The sequence below is a fragment of the Nerophis lumbriciformis genome, linkage group LG12 (genome assembly GCF_033978685.3).
Source record: "Nerophis lumbriciformis linkage group LG12, RoL_Nlum_v2.1, whole genome shotgun sequence".
NCBI lineage: Eukaryota > Metazoa > Chordata > Actinopteri > Syngnathiformes > Syngnathidae > Nerophis > Nerophis lumbriciformis.
The window spans coordinates 29,088,146-29,114,054 of NC_084559.2; the positions used below are offsets into that span (position 1 = coordinate 29,088,146).

The 25,909-nt window shown below is 40.8% G+C and overlaps 2 protein-coding genes across 4 annotated transcripts in view; both read left to right on the top strand.

The window, feature by feature from the left end:
* adgra2 (adhesion G protein-coupled receptor A2) overlaps nucleotides 1-18,791 on the top strand; it is a 143,458-nt gene extending 124,667 nt beyond the window's left edge. Inside the window, exons 6-19 of the mRNA XM_061986259.1 lie at nucleotides 1,271-1,434; nucleotides 1,525-1,738; nucleotides 1,822-1,986; nucleotides 2,066-2,264; nucleotides 2,913-3,062; nucleotides 7,457-7,618; nucleotides 7,705-7,905; nucleotides 7,993-8,182; nucleotides 12,790-12,998; nucleotides 13,074-13,201; nucleotides 13,268-13,391; nucleotides 13,462-13,610; nucleotides 15,480-15,569; nucleotides 15,704-18,791. Of these exons, the coding sequence (XP_061842243.1) occupies nucleotides 1,271-1,434; nucleotides 1,525-1,738; nucleotides 1,822-1,986; nucleotides 2,066-2,264; nucleotides 2,913-3,062; nucleotides 7,457-7,618; nucleotides 7,705-7,905; nucleotides 7,993-8,182; nucleotides 12,790-12,998; nucleotides 13,074-13,201; nucleotides 13,268-13,391; nucleotides 13,462-13,610; nucleotides 15,480-15,569; nucleotides 15,704-17,126 (3,568 nt within the window). The 3' untranslated portion in view covers nucleotides 17,127-18,791. The remainder of the gene's footprint in view (nucleotides 1-1,270; nucleotides 1,435-1,524; nucleotides 1,739-1,821; nucleotides 1,987-2,065; nucleotides 2,265-2,912; nucleotides 3,063-7,456; nucleotides 7,619-7,704; nucleotides 7,906-7,992; nucleotides 8,183-12,789; nucleotides 12,999-13,073; nucleotides 13,202-13,267; nucleotides 13,392-13,461; nucleotides 13,611-15,479; nucleotides 15,570-15,703) is intronic.
* A 5,940-nt stretch (nucleotides 18,792-24,731) lies between these two features.
* The window catches only part of rab11fip1a (RAB11 family interacting protein 1 (class I) a), a 37,255-nt gene continuing 36,077 nt past the window's right edge, over nucleotides 24,732-25,909 (top strand). The window contains exon 1 of one of the 3 annotated variants that reach the window (XM_061986261.1): nucleotides 24,732-25,381. In XM_061986261.1, the coding sequence (XP_061842245.1) occupies nucleotides 25,032-25,381 (350 nt within the window). In that variant the 5' untranslated portion in view covers nucleotides 24,732-25,031. The remainder of the gene's footprint in view (nucleotides 25,382-25,909) is intronic. The other 2 variants (XM_061986263.1, XM_061986264.1) reach the window with 2 other exon arrangements.

Here is a 25,909-nt window from a genome sequence, read left to right on the forward strand (position 1 = left end):
CGGAATGGAATTTTTATTTTTTTTACTGAATGAGACACCCAGAATGGACATGACATTAAAGAATGTGGGATTTACAATACTAACTATGAATGATAAAACACTGAATATTGACAACATATGAACGTCACACCCCCTCTCGATTGACATATTTGCAACAAACACAGCAAAATATGAACACGAAGGGTAAAAAAAAAACCCCACCTACAATCTGATACATCTGATACATCACTAAGGTTTACAACTTTGTTGTAAAAATCTCCTTCCGCGTCTGTCCCTGACACCCGCATTTCAGGCTGGCCGCTCTGGAAACACTCTGTGGAAACGCTACCCACCCACACTGCTTGGTGCCTCGTCTGAGCTGCTGTGACTTACATTACCATAGTAACTAATTAGATGACCAAAGTAACTAATTAGATTACCATAGTAACTAACTAGATTACTATAGTAACTAGTATATCATACAAAAGCGCAGATTCCAACCATTGAAATACTTTGTAGAGTTCAAGACTTACGGTCATTTGAAAACATCACTGCACATCATAATGGCGACTACAATTTCCATCGTAAAGATCTAAAAAAATTATTTTGGAATGTCCGGCGGGCCAGATTGAAAAGCTCAACGGGCCGCATGTGGCCCCCGGGCCTTAATTTGCCCATGTCTGGTTTAATCTGTACTCATATATTTTCGGGAGTTGGTGGTAGATATTTAGTTATTTAATTCAATCAATAATTAAAAGATTACATATTTAAATAATAAATTAAACGAATAAATGTAATTTTACATGGAAGAAATTAATACCACATTTATGTATTTATTTCCAATTATAATTCATTAGTGACACATCTACGTGACGGTTAGAATATTTATTTATTTATTTAATTGTGTCCCATTTGACTCTCTGTACATTCATTTTGGAGTTGTAGTGGCATGTCTTTGATCCAATTATACAATTTTTTTCGAGATTGAGATGCTCTCCTCATAGCTATATTGTCACAATATTGGTGTTGTGAGGTTAAACATCATTGTATCATAATTACCATCATTTTAAAGAAAAAATCAGTATAAAAAGTACAAATTTGGGATTTTTTTTTCAATGCAGTATAGATGAGTTTCCAATTGAAGTACCATACATTTAATTTAATTTACATTTTTGCAAAAAAATTAAAATTGTTGAAAAAATAAAGTTCAATATAAAAGGAGTTTATTTATTTTATGTTTGTATTTTAAAAAGTTTTCCATGAATCATGACAGTGAGTTTTCCACCCGCAGGAACTTCAACTCAGACTACCTGTCATGTGACTGTGGGCTGCGCTGGGTCCCGGGCTTCTTCCGCAGCAGCTCAGCCCGACTCGGGGATGAAACCCTGTGTGCTTATCCAAAAACGCTGAGAGGAAAACCCCTTCGTGGACTAAGAGAAAGCCAGCTGAGCTGTGGTGAGTGAATTGGTGCATTTATTTTTCAAATCTATCCCGCTCAGTATTAGACACGCACCGATCACACGTGTGTCTTGTCCATCATGTCAGACGGTCCCCTGGAGCTGCACACCCTGACACTGCTGCCCTCTCAGCGGCAGGTGGTCTTCAAAGGCGATCGGCTGCCGTTCCACTGCACCTCCGCCCTCGTGGACAAAGTCACCTCTCTGCACTGGCGTCACAATGGTCAGCTAGTGACCTCTGACCCCGACATGGGCGTCCAGTTGGAGAGCAACGTCCTGCACGACTGCACCTTTATTACCAGGTGAAGACATGGCCCTCAGGCTTTATTTAAAAGTTCTCAGTGACAGCGTGCACTAATGTGTCACATGTATGCTTAATATGCAGTGAGCTTATTCTATTCAACGTACATGTGGAGGCCAGTGGAGAGTGGGAGTGTGTGGTTACGACTGGGAGGGGCAACTCATCTCGCACTGTTGAAATAGTGGTGCTGGAGAACAGCGCCTCCTTCTGCCCAGAGGATAAAGTTGTCAACAACCGGGGCGAGTTCAGGTTAGTTACAGTCACACGTATCAACACAGCATGTTTACGTTTGCATGCTTCTCATTCTTCTCTGGCGGAAAAACTGCAGATGGCCAAGAACTCTGGCAGGCATCACCTCCCATCAGTACTGCCTGCAGCTGCGTTACCCCTCCATGTCTGTAGAGGGCGGCATGGAGCAGAAGAAAGCCTCTCGTGTATGTGACCGCTTTGGAGAGTGGCAGGAAGGCAACTACACCAACTGTCACTACACCAACGACATCACCCGTGTCCTGCATACCTTCATCCTGGTCAGTAATGTTGTGCTCAGTGCTTCATCCCAAGTGCAGGACTAATAGACTAAAAAACTCCTTTGTCCCACACGCCATCAGACTGTACAACTCCTCTCTGGGGGGGAGGGCGGTACTAGGATGACAGGGGACGCAAAGCAATAATAATACTGAAATAAACTGCAACAAAAAACAGTGCAATACATTTTAAATGTGCAATATACACATCACATATTTCATATTATCGACAGTATTACCGTTTTTCTTCTTTTTTTAAATTTATTTTTTAATTTTTTTTCATAACATGGTCACTACTGCCTAGTTTCTCTTGTTATATTCTTATATTTACTGTTATATTTTTTATTCTTATTGTTACTTTTTATTTTTATTCTTATTGTTATATTTTCTATTTTGTTTCCATTTATACCTCCATTATTTACATTTTAGATTATTTTAAATTCTATCTCAATTCTGTACACTGCTGCTGGAAATTTAATTTTCCTGAGGGAACTCTCCTGAAGGAATCAATAAAGTACTATCTATCTATCTATCTATCTATCTATCTATCTATCTATCTATCTATCTATCTATCTATCTATCTATCTATCTATCTATCTACCTACCTATCTCGCCTATTAAACATTGTTTATTATTTGATTTCTATTCCAGAGGCCCATCAATACATCGAATGCTGTTACTTTGGCCCACCAAGTGCGCACGTACACTCTGGAGGCGGCAGGCTTCACTGACTCAGTGGATGTGCTCTATGTCGCACAAATGATGGAGAAGTTTATGGAATATGTCAGACAGCTGCAAGAGGTTTGGCTGAAGTTCAATACACATTGCAAATTAATATACCAGTGACGTGCGGTGAGGTTCATGACTGGTGAGGCACTGACTTCATCACAGTCAGATTTACAAACATATGAACCCTAAAGAGTATCTTATTCACCATTTGATTGGCAGCAGTTAACAGGTTATGTTTAAAAGCTCATACCAGCATTCTTCCCTGCTTGGCACTCAGCATCAAGGGTTGGAATTGGGGGTTAAATCACCAAAAATTATTCCCGGGCGCTGCGCCGCTGCTGCCCACTGCTCTCCTCACCTCCCAGGGGGTGAACAAGGGGATGGGTCAAATGCAGAGGACACATTTCATTACACATAGTGTGTGTGTGTGACAATCATTGCTACTTTAACTTAACTTTAACTTTACACATACAAACTGTAGCACACAAAAAAGCACATTTAATTAAAAAAAAAGGTTATTATGGTCTTACCTTTACTTATAAGTGCGGGAACAGTGGTGTTCGTGTTGGAGGAGTTGTGAATGAATGAAATATGAAATCCGTGCTGCAGTCTGCAGGTGTACCTAATGTTGTGTCCCTGCAGTCGTTCACGGCTCCTCCGGCGCGAGCATTGTCGTTTTTGCACTTTTTGGCTTCTTGTTAAGTGACTTTTTTGGGGTGGATTCGGTCTTGCACGTGGAGGGTTTGGGTGTGGGCTTTGGTTGGTGTGGCGCTCCCGTCGGGGGGTGCATTCTGCGGCGGGGGGTGCATTATCCACCAGGTGGCGGGATTACTGCGAGCCTCAGCCAGTGCGTCTTCGCAGCAGTTTTATGATTGCTCAGCACAAGAAATACTTTTCACACATACATTTGTTGACAAAATACACTGTACATTATATACCTCAGCTAACTAAACTATGGAAATGTATAATATAATTCATATAGCAACACGGTCTCACTGCAAAGCAGGCCAGCAGTTAGCCGAGTCATTGCGCAATCCATGTTGAGGCACAACTGAGTGACGTGCCTCAACTGGCTGCTGATCACCGCCCCGTCTCTTCTCAGTATTTGAACGGCAAATGTGAAAATTCTGCGATTTTGAATAAAAATAATCTAAAACTGGTGAAGCTAAATGGAAAATAACTTTATAGTATGATCACTGAATACATATAACAATTTGATTTTTTTTTTTTCTTTTTACATTTGTTTTCTTTCCCCCGCCTCACCTGCCTCCAGTGACCGCACGTCACTGGAATATACAGTACACTATTGGGCCTAACACATCCCCTGCACTTTTTCAAAAAGGCAATTTCTGTCCCCTGCTCTTTTTACCATCCAAAGATAATGTAACGCTATTGAATGGAGACAAGTCAAACACTTGTGCCAGGCGGAAAACCTCCATTCAGAAGTCAGGAGAAACAGAAAAAAAAAACATGTTTTTTTTGTTGCTATTTAAAGTGACAGTACACCTACTTTGATTGACTTATTGATTGATTATTTATTTATTTATTTATTTATTTCTTCAAGGAAATCACTTTGCAATACTATTATACTATATAAGTATTGCAAAGTGATTTCCTTGAAGAAATAAATAAATAAATAATCAATCAATCAACTGTGGACTGGCCTGTAGGAAAAAAATGTGGGCTCTCAGATGAGTAATTATTTAAATCAGATTACTAACCGTTTTAAACTGGGATTAATCATGGTTAACCACGGGTCATTACTTGATTGTATATTTTAAACTAACTTTAAAAAAGAGCCCAATATTTGGAAACAAATGCAATTTTATTGACAGAAAGTTATACAGGAACATTTTTAAAATGTTGTACTTAAATGCATGTAATATATTTGGTCAAAATGTACTAACAATTTTATTTTAAGCACAATCTGGGTTTATTTTGAAGTGAAATTTACCAGCAAGCACAAACTCCTCCCTCATCATTGCACTGATGTATGCATTGACCCGAACACTGACCAGATAGCAACATACCTTTCAGGTTAAAGGAGCATGTGCGATCAAAATAAATTGCGAGATTAATCTGCAAATATACATGATAATTGTGATAATTAGTTGTGATTAATCACACAAGTTATCTCGTTATTTTGGACAGCCCTAAAAAAACAGTGTGTCCTGCGTTTATATAAAAAATATACATTGATCCACGATCAACTTGTCTTTCTGACGAACGATACAAAACCACACTGTTTTTTGTTTCTACAAGACAGTCCGCTGTCTCGTCTTAAACCGGGGGTAGGGAACCTATGGCTCTAGAGCCAGATGTGGCTCTTTTGATGACTGCATCTGGCTCTCAGATAAATCTTATCTGACATTACTTAACAGGATAAGTACTGAATAATTCCGCTGGTAATCACGATGTTAAAAATAACGTTCAAAATATAAAACATTCTCATGCATTTTAATCCAACCATCCGTTTTCTACCGCACCTGTTCAAAAAGTCGCATTCATGGTAAGAAGTATTTTATTTATTATTGGTTAGCTTCAGAATAACAATGTTATTAAAAAGAATGAGAGACTTATTATACTCTAAAAATGTTGGTGTTACTTAAAAATGCACGCATTTAGTCGTATTCAGTGTTAAAAAAAATATTATATGGCTCTCACGGAAATACATTTTAAAATATTTGGCTTTCATGGCTCTCTCAGCCAAAAAGGTTCCCGACCCCTGTCTTAAACTATCAACTTCCAGTTTAGGTGTCAGAATGTGAAAAAAAAAAAACATGTTTTGTTTTTGTTTTTTCATTTTTGCTGACTGGCAATATCATTTGTTTGCTTTAGTAAATGTAAAATGAGAATCAAATTTTTTTTTTTTTTTTTTTTTTTTTTTTAATCGTGTTATTGCTCTTCCATACTGCAAAAGAAAGTTTAATTGTTTTTCAGTTTCATTTATTTATTTCAAAAATGAAAGTAAAATAAACCAAACGGTTTTTTTTGTTTTTTTGCCCAGTCATGATAAAAAATTAATTGACTAAAATATTAACATTGCACATTTGGAAAAAAAAATTCAAGCAATGACATGTAAAATGAGAATCAATTTTTTTTTTTTTTTTTTTTTTTTTTTTTTATCGTGTTATTGCTTTTCCATACTGCAAAAGAAAGTTTAATTGTTTTTCAGTTTCATTTATTTCTTTCAAAAATGAAAGTAAAATAAACCAATCGTTTTTTTGCCGAATCGTGATAAAAAATTAATTGACTAAAATATTAACATTGCACAATTGTAAAAAAAAATTCAAGCAAGGATTCAAAATTCTGCAAAAGACACCAAAGCTTAGCTTTGACTGACAGATTCAGACCTAACGTAATCTATAATGTTCGTCACGGGGTGCCATCGGTAGTGCAGGTTCACATGATTCACCAGCAACCAATCCAAGATGTTGCCTACTTTTAGCCCTGGGTCGGCTGGCATAGGCTCCAGCTTCCCTCTGACTGAGGATGAGCAGTATTAAAAGAATGGATGTTTATTATTTAAGTTGCAGCTTGCAACCAGGTAGAACTGCACTATAGTGTCATAAATAAGGATACACTTTGAGTCAATTTCTGCTCATAAAGATAAAGCTCTTAACAATAACATTACGTTAAACATTTTTACTTTAAGGTACAAGTGTTTTGCCAAACTGTTAAAAGTGTGGAGGTTACAAAAGCACGCATTGACAAGTCAAAACATTTAGTACCAGATACGAAATTTGGATTTGAAGTTGAGGGGCCTCAACTGTCTTGCATACAGGGGGTGCAGCTTGAAGAGGGTGTGGTTTGAAGGGATTAAATGCATGTTATGGAGTAATATTAATGGGAAACAAATTGTTTAATAACTATTTTTTGTTTGAAATAAATAACTTCACTTTGTTTTTTCAAGATTGCAATAGTGTTAGTTTAGTATATATTTTGTGAGTCGAACCATGTCCGCTGGAACAAAAGACATGCACTACTATCGGCAAAATTCTTCCTCAACAACATAAGCCCTCCTTTTTGGATTTTTTTTTTTGTTTTGTCCTGTTTGTGATTCATAATGTCGTGTGGTAGCCAACTTTATCTTATCTCGCCTCTGACTGCTGATTGGTCGGCTGCTGCGTGCTGTTAATCATTGTCACGTTGGCAGGAAGGTAGCCCCAGAAATGAGCTTGTGGGCGGTATAAAGGGACAAGCTTCAGCCTGAGCGGTCGTTTTCCGCCTGGCACTAGTGTATGACTTGTCTCCATTCAACATAGTAACATTATTTTTGGAGGTTAAAATGTGCAGGGGATAAAAAACTGCTTTTTAGTCGTATTTGTTTTTTTAGGTTGGTACTGAAATAACATGGATATTATTATCTTTTTAAAAGTAGGATTTTAGATGCAGCTGCTGTACTAAACCTCAAGAAAATGTGCAAGTGCGCTGTACATAATCATGTGTTTCTATATCTGCTCCAGTTGCCAGAGGTGTTGGTAGAGATGGGGAGTAACCTGATGCAAGTGGATGATCAGATCCTGGCTATGGCCCAGCGAGAGAAAAGAGCCTGCAGTTCCATTGTGGGCTCTTTGGAGTCTCTGGCTTGGCCTAAACTGCACAGCCATGCTCAGGATTTCTCTATGGTATAAGAACTCTTATATGATATGTTTCATTTATTTTTTAATCTGGTTTGGACAGGACTTTATAGTTGAGTTCATGATGTGTACAGGTGTCAAAGAACATTGTGATGGAAGCACACTTAATTCGACCTGCCCACTTCACTGGCCTAACCTGCACTGCATATGAACGCCGAGAGCTCTCAGCAGCCGTTGTGGGGATGGAAATACCAGAGCCCACTCATGAGCAACAGCTTCGTTTTCGCTGCAGCACCGGCTCCCATAACACATCTCTGAACAATTTCCCCCTCAAGGTGAGCTTTGAGTGTGACGTTTGTGTATTTAGACCCAAATCTAAACATTGGTCAAGTATTGCTTTGTTTTGTTTTTTTTTGCTTCAGAATTCAGTAGCTGTGGCGTCTGTGACTCTACCTGCTACTTTGTTTCCCTCCGATGCGCCTACGGACTGTAAGCTGCAGTTTGTGGTCTTCCGAACTGGACGCTTTTTCCCTCTAACTGGGAATTCAAGCAACGCTGCGGCACATTCCAGAAGACGCAGCGTTAACACTCCTGTCGTCTACGTAGGCCTTGGTGAGTGATCAAAGGGATATCTTTATTCCTTTTAATTTCAGCACTTTTTTTCCTGCCATAATCAACTCCATCTGACAATCTTTCAATTTGGGAAGCTAAAAACAGGTTTCTAAACACAAGAAAGACTGATGAATCTACTGGTTTTCTATACCTCAAGAATAAAACCTTTGTAATGCAAAAACATTAAGACCATAACGAGATTTTGTGATTTGCAGTTTTGATTGACACTGTCAAAGAAGTATTTTTCAGTAACCACAAGGATTTCTTTTCGCGGGTCCTTTTTTGTGATCATTGCGGCTTAAAATACCTCTATTCACGGCAGCTTTTTAAAAAAATTGCGCAAAAGTTGCAGTGGTTTGACCCTAATTTTTTCCAATAACATTGGCTCACCTTGTGATTTTATTAATTTGATGTTAATGTGTTCCTTGTGAACTTAACTTTAAAAAGCACGGGAATCTCAAGAAAAATTGTAAAATAAATACTGTTTTAAGTTTTACTCGTTTTATACCGAATATGGCAGTTAAAGCACATACTCAGAGCTCGTTGTCAAATATGTACTGCTATAATTAGGGATGTTCCGATCAGGGATTTATGCTGTCGATTCCGAAAATCCATGAATGAAATTGACATATATGAATACCGATACTGATCACATGTACTAACTGTAATTATTTTCTATGTATTTATTACGAGTATTATTGACAGTTTAACAATATCAGCACAATATTTTAACTAGTTCCTAATACTCTTCTCTTGAGTTACATACAACATATTTGATCAAAACAAAGTCAATAGTACGCAATAAATTAACAAAATCAAAAACTACAATCTATTACCCATTTAAAGGCCTACTGAAATGCGATTTTCTTATTTAAACGGGGATAGCAGGTCCATTCTATGTGTCATACTTGATCATTTCGCGATATTGCCATATTTTTGCTGAAAGGATTTAGTAGAGAACATCGACGATAAAGTACGCAACTTTTGGTCGCTGATAAAAAAGCCTTGCCTGTACCGGATGTAGCAGACGATATGCGCGTGACGTCACAGGTTGTGGAGCTCCTAACATCTGCACATTGTTTACAATCATGGCCACCAGCAGCGAAAGCGATTCGGACCGAGAAAGCGACGTTTTCCCCATTAATTTGAGCGAGGATGAAAGATTCGTGGATGAGAAAAGTGAGAGTGAAGGACTAGAGGGTAGTGGGAGCGATTCAGATAGGGAAGATGCTGTGGGAGGCGGGTGGGACCTGATATTCAGCTGGGAATGACTAAAACAGTAAATAAACACTAGACATATATATACTCTATTAGCCACAACACAACCAAGCTTATATTTGATATGCCACAAATTAATCCCGCATAACAAACACCTCCCCCCTCCCGTCCATATAACCCGCCAATACAACTCAAACACCTGCACAACACACTCAATCCCACAGCCCAAAGTACCGTTCACCTCCCCAAAGTTCATACAGCACATATATTTCCCCAAAGTCCCCAAAGTTACGTACGTGACATGCACATAGCGGCACGCACGTATGGGCAAGCGATCAAATGTTTGGAAGCGTACTCACGGTACTGTGTCTGCGTATCCAATTCAAAATCCTCCTGGTAAGAGTCTCTGTTGTCCCAGTTCTCCACAGGCCAATGGTAAAGATTGACTGTCATCTTTCGAGAATGTAAACAATGAAACACCGGCCGTGTTTGTGTTGCTGACGTCGGCCACAATACAACGCTTCCCTCCTACAGCTTTCTTCTTTGCTGTCTCCATTGTTCATTGAACAAATTGCAAAAGATTCACCAACACAGATGTCCAGAATACTGTGGAATTTTGCGATGAAAACAGACGACTTAATAGCTGGCCACCATGCTGTCCCAAAATGTCCTCTACAATTCGTGACGTCACGCGCAGGCGTTATCATACCGAGACGTTTTCAGCAGGATATTTCGCGCAAAATTTAAAATTGCACTTTAGTAAGCTAACCCGGCCGTATTGGCATGTGTTGCAATGTTGAGATTTCATCATTGATATGTACACTATCAGACTGCGTGGTCGGTTGTAGTGGGTTTCAGTAGGCCTTTAAGTCCTGTTCGGCCTCAAAGTCCTCCTGTGTCCAGGAACTTATTCTCTGAGTTTGTAAACATTACCAACAATGTTATGTTTACTTTCACAAAAATATATGTTTTTTGTGAAAGTAGAAATATTGATCGACTCACTCAACTATCAATCATATATGATATTACCCTTGGTGTCGATACTCTCAATTTATGGATCGATCAGCCAGGGGACTTAAAATAGCCAGAGGGGATAAGTGTTTGTGATTAGTATTAAAGGCAATAATCGGCAATGGCGATCACATACTTTTTCAAGAAAATGCCTGATACTGATCGGTGACTTATCGATGGGCACATACCTAGATTTAATTAATTATAACTAATTACAATATGTAACAATGAATTACTATTACAGAAAGAAACACCACAAAATACTTCCTTATTGTCCGCCATCTGCTCTTTCTCTTGAGTTACATACAACATATTTGATCAAAACAAAGTCAATAGTACACAATAAATTAACAAAATCAAAAACTACTGTCTTATTACCCATTTAAGTCCTGTTTGGCCTCAAAGTCCTCCTGTGTCCAGGAACTTATTCTCTGAGTTTGTAAACATTAACAACAATGTTATGTTTAACATTATGTCCACAAGTTACAGACATTCTTCATGTATGTTTTTCACTTGAAAAGTGTTTGTCGATCTTAAACGTTCGTTTATGTCTCAACAGATTTACCCCCGCACGATAAGAGCTTTGTTATACGGTTGAAAGTAATCCATAAGATTTTTTTTTTATTGGCAAGTGAGAGACAATGAAAGATTATCATCACACTTCAACATCTCCGTCATGTAAATGCTGCCTCTTTGCTAGGTCAGCACTGCAAATGAAAATATGTTCTTAATTGTCTTACCCTGGATAAATAAATGTTAAACAAATATACGTATAAATACATGGAAACTAGGAAGTCCGAGTGTTGCTATGTGTTACATTACCCAGATGTCTTCGCGAAGTAGTTCTGAACTATGCATGAGGATGACAATTTTGTCTTTTTTTTTTTGCAATAAAAGGTTAACATATTGTTACACATTGTTGTTCCTGCTTTGTCTGCACAAGAAACAAACATAAGTGTTTATTGGACAGTTGATGTGTGTGTTTGAGCGCCGCTCAGAGACAAGTATAATTGACGAAAAAAATGCTGATTGGCCAAAATGTGTGGGGTAAGTTGTGGGCGTTGGACAAAGTTGCAAGGCTGGACATAATTTGCTGGGATTGGTTGAATTTGCACAATAGTGACATAGCGAAATCCTGGATGGACTGATTCATTTAGCATTGTTATTTCGTATTATTGTGTGCAGTTAGGCCAGTGTTTTTGCCGCAGCACACTAGTGTGCCGTGAGATACAGTCTGGTGTGCTGTGGGAGATTATCTAATTTCACCTATTTGGGTTAAAAATATTTTTTGCAACCCAGTAATTATAGTCTGCAAATGATGTGTTGTTGTTGAGTGTCGGTGCTGTCTAGAGCTCGGCAGAGTAACCGTGTAATACTCTTCCATATCAGTAGGTGGCAGCCGGTAGCTAATTGCTTTGTAGATGTCGGAAACAGCGGGAGGCAGCGTGCAGGTAAAAAGGTATCTAATGCTTAAATCAAAAATACACAAAAGGTGAGTGCCCCTAAGAAAATATATATACTATATATATATATATAAAATATATATATATATATATATAATATATATTTATCTGTACAGTAACCTATTTATTTATTCATATATGCACCTTATTGCTTTTTTATCCTGCACTACCATGAGCTTATGTACGAAATATCGTTCTTATCTGTACTGTAAAGTTCAAATTTGAATGACAATAAAAAGGAAGTCTAAGTCTAAGTCTAAAAGGCATTGAAGCTTAGGGAAGGCTATGCACAACGAAACTATAACTGAACTGGCTACAAAGTCAACAAAAACAGAATGCTGGACGACAGCAAAGACTTACTGTGGAGCAAAGATGGCGTTCACAATGTACATCCGAACATGACATGACTATCAACAATGTCCCCACAAAGAAGGATAAAAACAACTAAAATATTCTTGATTGCAAAAACAAAGTAGATGCGGGAAATATCGCTCAAAGGAAGACATGAAACTGCTTCAAGAAAATACCAAAAAAAGAGAAAAAGCCACCAAAATAGGAGCGCAAGACAAGAACTAAAACACTACACATGGGAAAACAGCAAAGAACCTCAAAATAAGTCACGGCGTGATGTGACAGGTCGTGACAGTACACCTACTTTGAGACAAGAGCTATAGTGATGCATGCTTGGTTATGGTTTAAAGTCGTATCCAACAATTGCGACGACGACTTTTTACTGTCAACTGAGTTTCGTTTTTTACTGATTTCTGCTGGTGGTGTACCTCCGGATTTTTTCAACGCAAAAAATGTGCCTTGCCTCAAAAAAGGTTGAAAAACACTGTTGTAGGCTAATATGCTGCATTATAGTGAGAGCTGGTTTACCTTCTTACATTTCTTCTTCTTCTTTTAATAATATAGATGGCTGCAGAATGTGGAACCACTCGGAGCCTATCTGGGTGTCAGTGCGCCACTTGTCCCCGGGGAGCGATGCAGTGGCGGCCCAGTGGAGCCAGAAGACGCTGGACAAACATGGAGGCTGGAGCCAAGAGGGATGCCAGCTGGTACACAGTGACAGCAGCACCTCCACCATGCGTTGTTCTCTGCTTGGCAACTATGCTGTGCTGCACGTATGAAATCACACTTTGACCCTCCCCAGTGGATTAAGTCGTACTGTAATTTATGTTGTTTTTTTTCTTGTCCAGGAGGTGCCAAATTTCCCCAACTCTAGACCTGTTTCTGTCAGTGTGCTCCACCCTGTGGTGTATGCCTGTACTGCAATACTCCTCCTTTGCCTCTTTACCATCATCATCACACACATACTACACCACAGGTATGTCATACAAAGTTACATACACACACATAGGCCAAACACTCATGTCTGTTTTCTCCTCAACAGTTCCATTCACATTTCAAGAAAAAGCTGGCACACGTTACTGAACACCTGCTTTCACATCGCCATGACAACAGCCATCTACGCAGGAGGCATAAGCTTGACCAGCTACCCGATTGTTTGTCAAGCTGTAAGTCCATGCTTGTTATTCCATCCTGTTATGAGTGCAGTAGGCTTGACATGTGAGCAATGTGCAACAGGTGGGCATCGCCTTGCACTATTCCTCGCTGTCGACTTTGCTGTGGATCGGGGTCAGTGCCAGGGTCATCTACAAAGAAGCTATGTGGAGAATGCCGCGGCAACAGGAAGGGGATTCCTCTGTTCCACCTACTCAGCGACCTATGCTCAGGTCAGAGCAAGAACACCTTCAGCCTCCTCTCGTACCATAAGAGTGTTGCGAGCAGTCAATATGGTTTAAAGGGGAACATTATCACCAGGCATATGTAAGCGTCAATATATACCTTGATGTTGCAGAAAAAAGACCTTTTTTTTTTTTTAACCGATTTCCGAACTCTAAATGGGTGAATTTTGGCGAATTAAACGCCAGAGCGATGGAATCGGGAAGCAATCCACCATTTTCTCAAACACATTACAAACACCGAGTCAAATCAGCTGTTATTTTACGTTTTTGCGACTGTTTTCCGTACCTTGGAGACATCATGCCTCGTCGGTGTGTTGTCGGAGGGTGTAACAACACGAACAGGGACGGATTCAAGTTGCACCAGTGGCCCAAAGATGCGAAAGTGGCAAGAAATTGGACGTTTGTTCCGCACACTTTACCGACGAAAGCTATGCTACGACAGAGATGGCAAGAATGTGTGGATATCCTGCGACACTCAAAGCAGATGCATTTCCAACGATGAAGTCAAAGAAATCTGCCGCCAGACCCCCATTGAATCTGCCGGAGTGTGTGAGCAATTCAGGGACAAAGGACCTCGGTAGCACGGCAAGCAATGGCGGCAGTTTGTTCCCGCAGACGAGCGAGCTAAACCCCCTGGATGTCTTGGCTCACACCGTCCCTTATGCCACCGAAGATGATCAAGAGAAGAATATCGACCCTAGCTTCCCTGGCCTGCTGACATCAACTCCAAAACTGGACAGATCAGCTTTCAGGAAAAGATAGCGGATGAGGGTATGTCTACAGAATATATTAATTGATGAAAATTGGGCTGTCTGCACTCTCAAAGTGCATGTTGTTGCCAAATGTATTTCATATGCTGTAAACCTAGTTCATAGTTGTTAGTTTCCTTTAATGCCAAACAAACACATACCAATCGTTGGTTAGAAGGCGATCGCCGAATTCGTCCTCGCTTTCTCCCGTGTCGCTGGCCGTCGTGTCCGTCGGTTTCACTTGCATACGGTTCAAACCGATATGGCTCAATAGCTTCACTTTCTTCTTCAATTTCGTTTTCGCTATCTGCCTACACACTACAACCATCCGTTTCAATACATGCGTAATCTGTTGAATCGCTTAAGCCGCTGAAATCCGAGTCTGAATCCGAGCTAATGTCGCTATATCTTGCTGTTCTATGCGCCATGTTTGTTTTTATTGGCATCACTATGTGACGTCACAGGAAAATGGACGGGTGTATATAACGATGGTTAAAATCAGGCACTTTGAAGCTTTTTTTAGGGATATTGCGTGATGGGTAAAATTTTGAAAAAAACTTCAAAAAATAAAATAAGCCACTGGGAACTGATTTTTAATGGTTTTAACCCTTCTGAAATTGTGATAATGTTCCCCTTTAAGATTTGGACAGATGCAGATGTCCTTGTGCTCGACCACCCATAACGCCCACCATGAAATGAGTCATTGTACCCGACAACCAAAGTCCCTCTGTTTTTGTGAAACCTTGAAGGCTTTCTGTATAAGACACAAAAAGCCATAAACCGAGATGAAGCAGGCGGGAAGAATGTATGAATCCAGTAAAACCGGGTAGTGAGGGCTTGCTGTAAATCTAAATGGGAGATTCAGTGTTCCCAAATAATTCCTTCTGTTTCGCCTCCCCCTGGCCTCGTCTTGCCCCTGTGATCCCGGAGCAAAGATCATGCACAGTGCTTCTCCTCCAGTCCGCCTTTGTTGCCGCTATAAGGCACCGCTCCGCAATAAATGATTGCCCGTGCTGACCTTTGCCCAGGATCACACGGCTCTATTCATATTCCAGAGACATGACCCAGGCTTGCATGTATAAGATGTGTTTTTTTACTCTCATTCAAGGTTCTATTTAATAGCTGGTGGAGTCCCTCTTATTATTTGTGGGATCACGGCAGCTGTCAATGTCAGCAACTACGGAGACAACAGCCCTTAGTGAGTCCTTGTCTTTTTGGTCCTTCGACCCCTTGACCTGAAGTTGTTATGTTTAGTGCCAAAGTGGCTAATTCTGTGAATGATGTTCTTGTTCTGCTGCTACCCTTCGTCAATTTTTACTGCTACTCTTGCAGCTGCTGGCTGGTGTGGCGCCCCAGCCTGGGGGCTTTCTTTGTCCCGGCGAGCCTAGTGGTGTTGGTGACCTGGATCTACTTCCTGTGCACTGTGTTCTGCCTAAGGCGCCGTGCAACCAAAGAATGCACCGGAACCACTCTGCCCTCTCCTGTGACTGAGAGTCAGCCCGCACTGGCAGGAAGCATCAGCCTCCGCTCTACGGACTCCGTTCTGGGTCCTGTAAACACTAATGTGGCTCTGGAGGACCAGTACCCACTGAAGACACAGTTCATAGTACTGGTGGCCACCCACTTCCTGTTTTTGACCCTGTGGTGCTGCGGGGCCATGGCGGTGTGGCTGACCGGGCACACCAGCTTGTTGTTTAGTTCGCTCTACGGAATGGTCGCCATAGCCCTGGGGGTGTTCTTGGTGGTGCACCACTGCTTCCGACGTGTGGATGTGCAAGCTTCGTGGCTGCCCTGCTGCCCGGGTCACGGCCACTCCCATCCTGTGTCTACCTACGCCCACACCTGCACCACAGGAACCGGAGTGCAAACCTCTGAGCAGGGGTCGCAACTGCTCATCAGCTGCCACCCACCTGGTGACTCGCACAACTCTTCGTCTGCCAGGTCGTCATCCACACCCAGTGGTATCAGCAGTGTCGGACCTGGGCCCTGCAAGCTCACTAACCTGCTGCAGGTGGCGCAAGACACGCCGAGCAACACGTCGTGGGCCGCTGCCGCGAACAACAACGGCCCCAGCACCGACAATGTCACCAAGCCGACAAATAGTACTCTTCCCAGCACTAACTCTGCAGTACATCCTCAGAGAAGGAAAGTAAATAGTAGGACTAAGCAAGGCAGTAGCCAGCATCACCATCGAGGTGAAGGCAGAGGTCACTATCGCCTCAAAGCTCTAAGGACGGCGGGAGGTGGGGGAAGCCTCGGAGCTTTGGGTCCTCCAGGCTTGGAGCACCTCAGCTCATCACATGCGGTTCATAAACAAGCCACCAGTGAGAACGGGAGCATCCATCACAGCCTCCCAGAGAGCCACGCAGGCCCGCTGACGAACGGAAAGCGTGCAGGTGAGTCCGTGGCCACCAGCCCGTCAGAAGGCAGCGACGGGGGGAGCAGTGGCAGCCGCAAACCATACCCTCTTCTTCCCTCCGCGGCCAGCAGGGCAGCCATGAACGGAGCCCAGAGACGATGCATCAGCAGGGACAATCTGAAACTCGCAGCCGCCGCAGAGCGGGATGCCAAGCGCTGCTCCTACCCTTTGAACAGCGTCACCACGACTGTGCCGGGGGCGGCGGCGGCGGCGGCCTCAAACGGCACCTTGAAAAACTCCATTCTCGAGCTAGAAATTGAAGTTAGCGGCACAGATCAGTCCCAAAGTTCTGTCGGAGTGAAGAACAGTTTATGGAAGAGCGAAACCACAGTGTAACTTGTACATAGACTTCAGTTGTGAATGTGTTCTATTTTACAGTCTTTTAAAGGGGTCATATAATGCAAAACCTACTTTTTTTACTTATTGGTAGGTAGGTCTTTATTGTCATTGCGCAAGTACAACAAAACTTTGTTTTCAGCACAAACCCGTTCAAGATTAGACAAACAAACAGTGTACAAGGTTACAGAACAGGAACGCTGATGGGTCGCCACAAGGCGGCCCGTAAAAGATGGGATATAGGTCAACGCTGGGGAAGGATGAGTTAAAAAAATACAATCTAGATCTTAGGAGCCCAGTCTGGAGTGGGAAAAAACCTCCATAGCAAAGCACATATACACATTACAACATACATCTCGAGATAAATAGCAACAGAGGGGAAGGAGTGGGGTCACGGTGGCAGGCTGCAGCTCTTCAGGCACTGCCCATCCGTCCATCACCCCTAAGGGATGGACGGATACCGGTACCGGTTTATTGTGTTTTTGGGATCTCCATATTTCTGTAAAATTGTAATCCAAACCATGGATGAGTGGTGAATATTGTAATAAAACACGTTTGCCTCTTTCCAAACGAGCAGTTTGGAAAGATAATTATGACAAATTTTGCCTAGGTTACATATATGGTGTGGATTATTATTCTCTATCCTCTCGTTGTGGGGCAGACTGGCTCGTACATGAACATGCATGCTAAAATCCTCCGTTGTTGCCATTTCCAATTAAAAAAAATAGCGTGTAGTTCTAACTTATAACTGTCCGTAGACTTGATATGTATGGAAGGGCTAAAAACTACTTTGGCACGTAAAAAAAGACTCTTACAAAAGGGTGCATTCTGAAGAGAGTCAGAAAGTGACTTATTGATGGTCTAAAACAGTGGTTCTCAAACTTATTTCACCAAGTACCGCCTCAGAAAAAAACTTGGCTCTCCAAGCACAACCATGAAGACCAACATTAAAACACAGTATTGTAGGCAGAGGTTTTATTTAACAAGTATATTTAAGATTTGAACAGTAACACTGTGTTTGTAAAATAAAACAAAATTACATTAAAAAAATTTTTTTAAATAAAACACTGCAACAATTTAATTATAGAGCCTGTGCAACATTTTGAGAATCACTGATCTAAAAAAAATCTATGCAACATTTTTACCAAAGCACCACCATCACGTGTTATGTAGACCACAAGGAAGTGCTTTAAATGTAGAAAAAAAAAATCATAATATGACCCCTTTAAATGAGACGATTAAGTCAGATATTTCTACCGCTTATTATAATTTATAAACAATTAAAGATTCCAGAAAGCCACACTGGTACTTTTGTTTCAGTGGTAGAGAACTTGATGTGAAATTGTAAAAAGAAAATCAGTCGAATAGGGTTTTTTTTTTAAAAAAGATAGGTGTTTATTTTATTCAGATGACAGTATTTCAAGATTATGCAAATATTGATTTGTGATTTGAGATGTTTAACGAGAGATTGTTTCTATGCATTTCGGAAGACTGTTCATTTCTATAGTACAGCGTTATGCAATTACTTTGATATGTTTGCTGTAAGTATTTTTTGCATGAGCATTTTGTGTGCGTGTGTGTGTGTGTGTCTGTGTGTGTACGTGCGTGTGGATTTTGGCTGTACATAATGTCAATTAAAACAGCTATGTGGGGCCTTTGAATACACGATGCAAATGATATATTCTGTTTGTATGTAATCCCTTCAGCACTGAGACATGGTTTCTCGTATCAAATTAAATCATTAAAAAAATAAAATAAAATCAGGGCAAATATCAAACATTTACATTTCCACAATTAAAAACATTATTACAGTCAATAGACAGGGGAACGCTTGAATTGCATGTTTGACTGCCCCCTTCTGGACGGGATTGGATTAGCCGCACCAGTTTGGAAAAGCATACATTCAGATAAAGGAATAATGTCAACACAAATCTACTCATCACCAAATATTACATACTTCTGAAAACACTTAAAATAAGTATATATTATTAAGTATATATAGTAGCATTTTTTTTTTCTTCAGATTTGTCAGTTCTCTTTTTCAGTTGTATCAGTTCCAGCAGCATCTGACCTGCATAAGTCAATATGTCTGTTGCATGTTCTACTAAGGAAGTTGCATTAACAGGAACTTGGGCTTCCGTTATGGATCGTATTATAATCGCCCGTTCTCATTGTTTTGAAGGATGTCTTTGTGAAATACACAGAATGATATAGCATGTGTGCCAGATCCAAATATGGACACTTTACTTGATTGAAGAGAGGATCGCAGATTTTCATCCAGCGATGGAAGCTAAAATATAAAAAATCAAAGAGTCCTATTTTATTAACTGGCAATTTTATCATTGGATACTGAGATTTGGGATATACACTAAATTGCCAAAAGTATTTGGCCACCTGCTTTGACTCACATATGAACTTGTAGTGCCATCCCATTCCTAACCCATAGGGTTCAACATGATGTCAGTCCAGCTTTTGCAGCTATTACAGCTTAAACTCTTCTGGGAAGGCTGTTCACAAGGTTGCGAAGTGTGTTTATAGGAATGTTCCACCATTCTTCCAAAATCGCATTGGTGTGGTCACTCACTGATGTTGGTGGAGAAGGCCTGGCTCTCAGTCTCCATTCTACTTCATCACAAAGGTGTTGTATCGGGTTCAGGTCAGGACTCTGTGCAGGTCAGTCAAGTTCATCCTTACCAGACTCTGTCATCCATGTCTTTATGGACCTTGCTTTGTGCACTGGTGCACAGTCATGTTGGAAGAGGGAGGGGCTCGCTCCAAACTGTTCCCACAAGGTTGGGAGCATGGAATTGACCAAAATGTTTTGGTATCCTGGAGCATTTAAAGTTCCTTTCACTGGAAGTAAGGGGCCAAGCCCAACTTCTGAAAAACAACCCCACACCATAATTCCTCCTCCACCAAATTTCACACTCAGCACAATGCAGTCCGAAATTAAGCGTTCTCCTGGCAACCTCCAAACCCAGACTCGCCCATCACTCCACAGAACGCGTCTCCACTGCTCTAGAGTCCAGTGGCCACATGCTTTACACCACTGCATCCAACACTTTGCATTGGACTTGGTGATGTATGGCTTAGATGCCATGAAGCTCTCTGCGTACTGTACGTGGGCTAATTGTAAGGTCACATGAAGTTTGGAGCTCTGTAGCAACTGACTGTGCAGAAAGTCTTTGCACTATGCGCTTGAGCATCCGCTGACCCCTATCTGTCAGTTTACGGGGCCTACCACTAGGTGGCTGAGTTGCTGTTGTTCCCAAACTCTTCCATTTTCTAATAATAAAGCCGACAGTTGACTTTGGAATATTTAGGATCGAGGAAATTTCACGACTGGATTTGTTGCACAGGTGGCATCCTATGACAGTTCCACGCTGGAAATCACTGAGAGCGGCCCATTCTTTCACAAATGTTTGTAGAAACAGTCTCCATGCCTAAGTGCTTGACTTTATACACCTGTGGCCGGGCCAAGTGATTAGCACACCTGATTCTGATCATTTGGATGGGTGGCTAAATATTTTTGGCAATGTAGCTGAGATAGGCTCCAGCGCCCCCCGCGACCCCGAAGGGAATAAGCGGTAGAAAATGGATGGATGGATGGTGTATTTCATAGAATAAGCAAAATAGTTTGCCAACAAAACAAGTGAAATATTGCTTACAGGGTAATCAGAATCCATCCATTCATCCATTTTCTACTGCTTGTCCCGTTCGGGGTCACACAAGGAATTTGACTTGTTAGACCGTGCTCTCTTTTTACAATGTAAACAATAAATAATACCAATTAACTGAAATATGCAAGTACTCAAAGAGCTAATATGTGCAAGGCCATTAAAACGATAGTACAGTAAAAGGAATACATCTGAATACAGTGCATCTGGAAAGTGTTCACAGCGTTTCACTTTTTCCACATCTTATGTTACAGCCTTATTCCAAAATGGAAAAAATAAAAGTTTTGTCCTCAAAATTCTACGTACAATACCCCATAACGACAATGTGAAAACTGATGCACTGTATATTTCGGATTATATTTACTTTTGGTTATTAACTGCATTTCTGATCCAAGTAAAAGTTTAGATCTATTGGCTGCATAATAAGGGACAAGCGGTAGAAAATGGATGCATGGATGGATGGATGTTTACACTATACGACATGAATATTTACAAACATACTGACTTTTTTATTTAAGCAGCAATCACTATCTTTAAATTTTTTCTATTATTGTAACCCTTCGAGGACATTAACTTGTAATTATCTTTAAAGCCAAACAAGACACGGAAGCCCTTAAGTTTTTGAAGACTTTGAGGTATTGTTGAATACAGGGTATTGTGCACCTGAAAAGAATTGGATATTGAAACATTTTACATTAATCATTATCTTAAAAATCACATAAAATAGAGTAGAAAACTAAAGAATATGGCCAAGACAAAAAAGTCAGCCTTTGTCCCCTAAGGGTTAATATTGAGATTTTATAACAATAATAATAATAATAGGCATATCTTAATAAGAGATAACAAGAGGCACCCAGCGGGCACAAGACATTGATACAACGTTGATTGTACATGTTCTTTAAAACTGATTTTGAAACCAGTAAATTGAGACAACGTTGATGTCTAACGTTGGATCCACATTGTTAGTTGGGAAATGACCAATTTTCAAAGGTCAAATCAAGGTCACAACCTGACATTGCATAAACATTGTCAAAAAAGCATGTTGTTTCAACGTTGTATTTGTGTTGGAAAATTACCAAAATTCAATGGTCAAATCAACATCAGAACCCAACATTGATTATACCAGTGTTTTTCAACCACTGTGCCATGGCACACTAGAGTGCCGTGAGATACAGTCTGGTGTGCCGTGGGAGATTATGTAATTTCACCTATTCGGGATAAAAAAAGTTTTTGCAAACCAGCAATTATAGTCTGCAAATTATGTGTTGTTATTGAGTGTCGGTGCTGTCTAGAGATCGGCAGAGTAACTGTGTAATACTCTTCCATATCAGTAGGTGGCAGCCGGTAGCTAATTGCGTTGTAAATGTCGGAAACAGCGGGAGGCAGGTAAAAAGGTATCTTATGCTTAAACCAAAAATAAACAAAAGGTGAGTGCCCCTAAGAAAAGGCATTGAAGCTTAGGGAAGGCTATGCAGAATGAAACTAAAACTGAACTGGCTACAAAGTAAACAAAAACAGAACGCTGGACGACAGCAAAGACTTACTGTGGAGCAAGGACGGCGTCCCCAATGTACATCCGAACATGACATGACGATCAACAATGTCCCCACAAAGAAGGATAAAAACAACAGAAATATTCTTGATTGCTAAAACAAAGTAGATGTGGGAAATATCGCTCAAAGGAAGACATGAAACTGCTACAGGAAAATACCAAAAAAAGAGAAAAATACACCAAAATAGGAACCGAAGACAAGAACTAAAACACTACACAGTAAAACAGCAAAAAATTCAAAATAAGTCAGGGCGTGATGTGACAGGTGGTGACAGTACACCTATTTTGAGACAAGAGCTATAGTGATGCATGCTTGGTTATGCTTTAAAGTCATATCCAACAATTGCGACGACGACTTTTTACTGTCAACTGAGTTAATGATTTCTGCTGGTGGTGTGCCTCCAGATTTTTTCGACGCAAAAAATGTGCCTTGCCTCAAAAAAGGTTGAGAAACACTGGATTATGCGTCTTCAAAAAGCATGTTGTTCCAACATTAGGTTTCAGTTGCTCAACTTCATGACCTAATTCAACAAGTTCTCAATGTTGTTTTAATGCAGGGGTGTCAAACTCATTTTAGATCGGGGGCCACATGGAGAAAAATCTACTCCCAAGTGGGCCGGACTGGTAAAATCACGGCACGATAACTTAAAAATAAAGGCAACTTCAGATTGTTTTCTTTGTTTAAAAATAGAACAAGCACATTCTGAAATTGACAAATCATTATGTTGTTTTTTTTTTTTTACAATTACCTGTTGTGGTTAATAGTATATATACTTTATTTGTCGCTATTTATATTTTCTGAAAAAAATATGTGATAATGTTCACCAGTCAACTCATTGGTGTTAATTTTAAATCTATCAAGATAAAAACATTATATCAAAATCAAATTACAGGATGTTATTTATGTAGTTTGCTCATTTTTTTCGACTGGTGCACTAACATCATGTGGTTTATTTTGTACATATGTAGCATCATCTACAAAGATACAAAGAATTACTATTGTGACATCCAGTGCATACATTTACAACAGATGTTTCTTTCATTCCAAACTTTCAGGTACATTTTTATACTTAGCAAACTCATCCCGCGGGCCGGATAAAACCTGTCCGCGGGCCTGATCCGGCCCTCGGGCCGTACGTGTGACCCACCTGATTTAATGTATTGTGCCAGCTGGGCAATGTTAATAGCATATGCAACAACTTTACTACATCAGTCACTCTCAAACTGTCATGGTTATTATTCTCTGCATTTGACCCATCACCCTTGATCACCCCCTGGGAGGTGAGGGGAGCAGTGGGCAGCACCGGTGGCCGCGCCCGGGAATAGTTTTTGGTGATTTAACCCCCAATTCCAACCCTTGGTGCTGAGTGCCAAGCAGGGAGGTAATGAGTCCCATTTTTATAATCTTTGGTATGACTCGGCCGGGGTTTGAACTCACAACCTACCTGATCTCAGGGCGGACACTCTAACCACTAGAAGATGGATGGATGGATGGATGGATGGATACTTGTTAATTTGCTGTTAATATCTGGCTACTTCCTGTTGTAACATGTTTCTATCTACACATATTTTAAAATGTATTGAGCACTTATGTTTCTGTTGTTGGGATGCTTTACATGAGTTTTGGGCGATACTGCAAATTTGAGTATCGATCTAATACCAAATAGTTAGAGGGGCATTATTGGTCATCAGGGGCGCCGAAAAGATTCTTTTCATGGGGCCCAAAATCCCTAGCGGCGCCCCTGTTGGTCATATCAATGCTGATACTGATACTTCACATATTTTTAATATAATTGAATGATTCAGTTTTTGATCCCAATTATAATAGGACAAAACACAGGAATTCAATATTTTAATGAGTGTGAATGTTGTCTGTGTTGGCCCTGTGATGAGATGGCGACTTGTCCAGGGCGTACCCCGCCTTCCGCCCAGATGTAGCTGAGATAGGCTCCAGCGACCCCAAAAAAGGGACAAGCGGTAGGAAATGGATGAATGTATGGATATACAAATGGACGGGATGTTAGATAATAAAACGCGTAGGCTTTATTGTTGTCCTACTTTGTACTAGGAATCAATGTGATATCCTATTATTTCATTTTTTGAAAAAAGATCAGTGTAAAAATTAAAAAAAATTAAAAAGTAGGTCGCGTCGTCTTTAATCAATCTTACGTGTGAATCCACTGACGTGTGCGTTTCTTCTCCCCACATGACTCATCTATAAACTGAATCAGTGCTTCATCTCGTTGGTTAACGGTTAGCTACTATTGACGCCCTCTGCCATTTCTGTCCAATCAGCGAGGGGATTGGAATATTGACAGCCAGCCGCAGCCAATCAAATGTCAGTATGCGGCGTGCCCCAGTGTGAACAATAAACAAACACGGAAGTAAGCCATTAACTTTCGGCAACGCAGAATGAAGAAGTCGGGTTGCGACATTTTATGAAAGCGTCCTAAAATACGCACCTGTATTGTTTGTCAGGCTTTAGTTCCGTCGTCTGGAGGTTTAGCTTGTATCGCTACGAGGAGGAGGGGGAAGAACCCGACACCAACCTGCGCTTCCTGAACCGAAGCCGCGCTCGGTAACTTTAAACCTCCGGCTCGCACAGTGTCACCAGTACCGAACAACACTACCGGGAGCCTCCCTGCCACAGCCGCATTTGGTCAACGTCCCGCGGCGATGTCCCTGGTCGACTCCAGCCAGCAGTGGTTCCCCACCAGTGTCCAGGTAACGGTGCACCAGGCTCGGAACCTCCGCGCCAAGGGCAAACATGACAGCAACGACGCCTACGCCATCATCCAGGTGGCCAAAGACAAGTTTTCCACCTCGGTGGTGGAGAAGAGCAAGGCCCCGATATGGAAGGAGGAGGCTTCCTTCGACTTGCCTCTCTTCCACCCGGGCAACGTCGATCGCTGCACGCTGTACCTCGTCGTCATGCACCGAGTCCAGGGCGGACTCGACAAGTTCCTGGGCCAAGCGGTGGTCAACTTACTAGACCTGCACGAAAACACGGCTCGTCATAAGCCAGCGTAAGTGATAACGCCATTATCAGTGTGTAAAGGGTCTTTCCTAACGCTGCAGAAGGTGGGACCGATATTATTGCTCATCAGTCAGGTGCATCAATCATACTTGCCAACCTTGAGACCTCCGAATTCGGGAGGTGGGGGGTGTGTGTTTTGGGTGTATATATTTTCAAGTATTTCTTTTATATATATATATATATATATATATATATATATATCAGCTACAATTTGGCGGAAGGTGGGGTTACACCCTGGACAAGTCGTCACCTCATCGCAGGGCCAACATATATATATATATATATATATATATATATATATATATATATATAGGGATGATGTTTGATAAGAAATTATCGAGTTCGAGCCCATTATCGAATCCTCTTATCGAACCGATTCCTTATCGATTCTCTTATCGAATCCAGATAGGTTGTTGTATATGGAAAAAACACAATATGTGGTTTAACAAAAGCTCACTTTTATTTTATAAGAAAAAATATATATATATTGACTGTTGTTACCCAAAGTATATTAAGT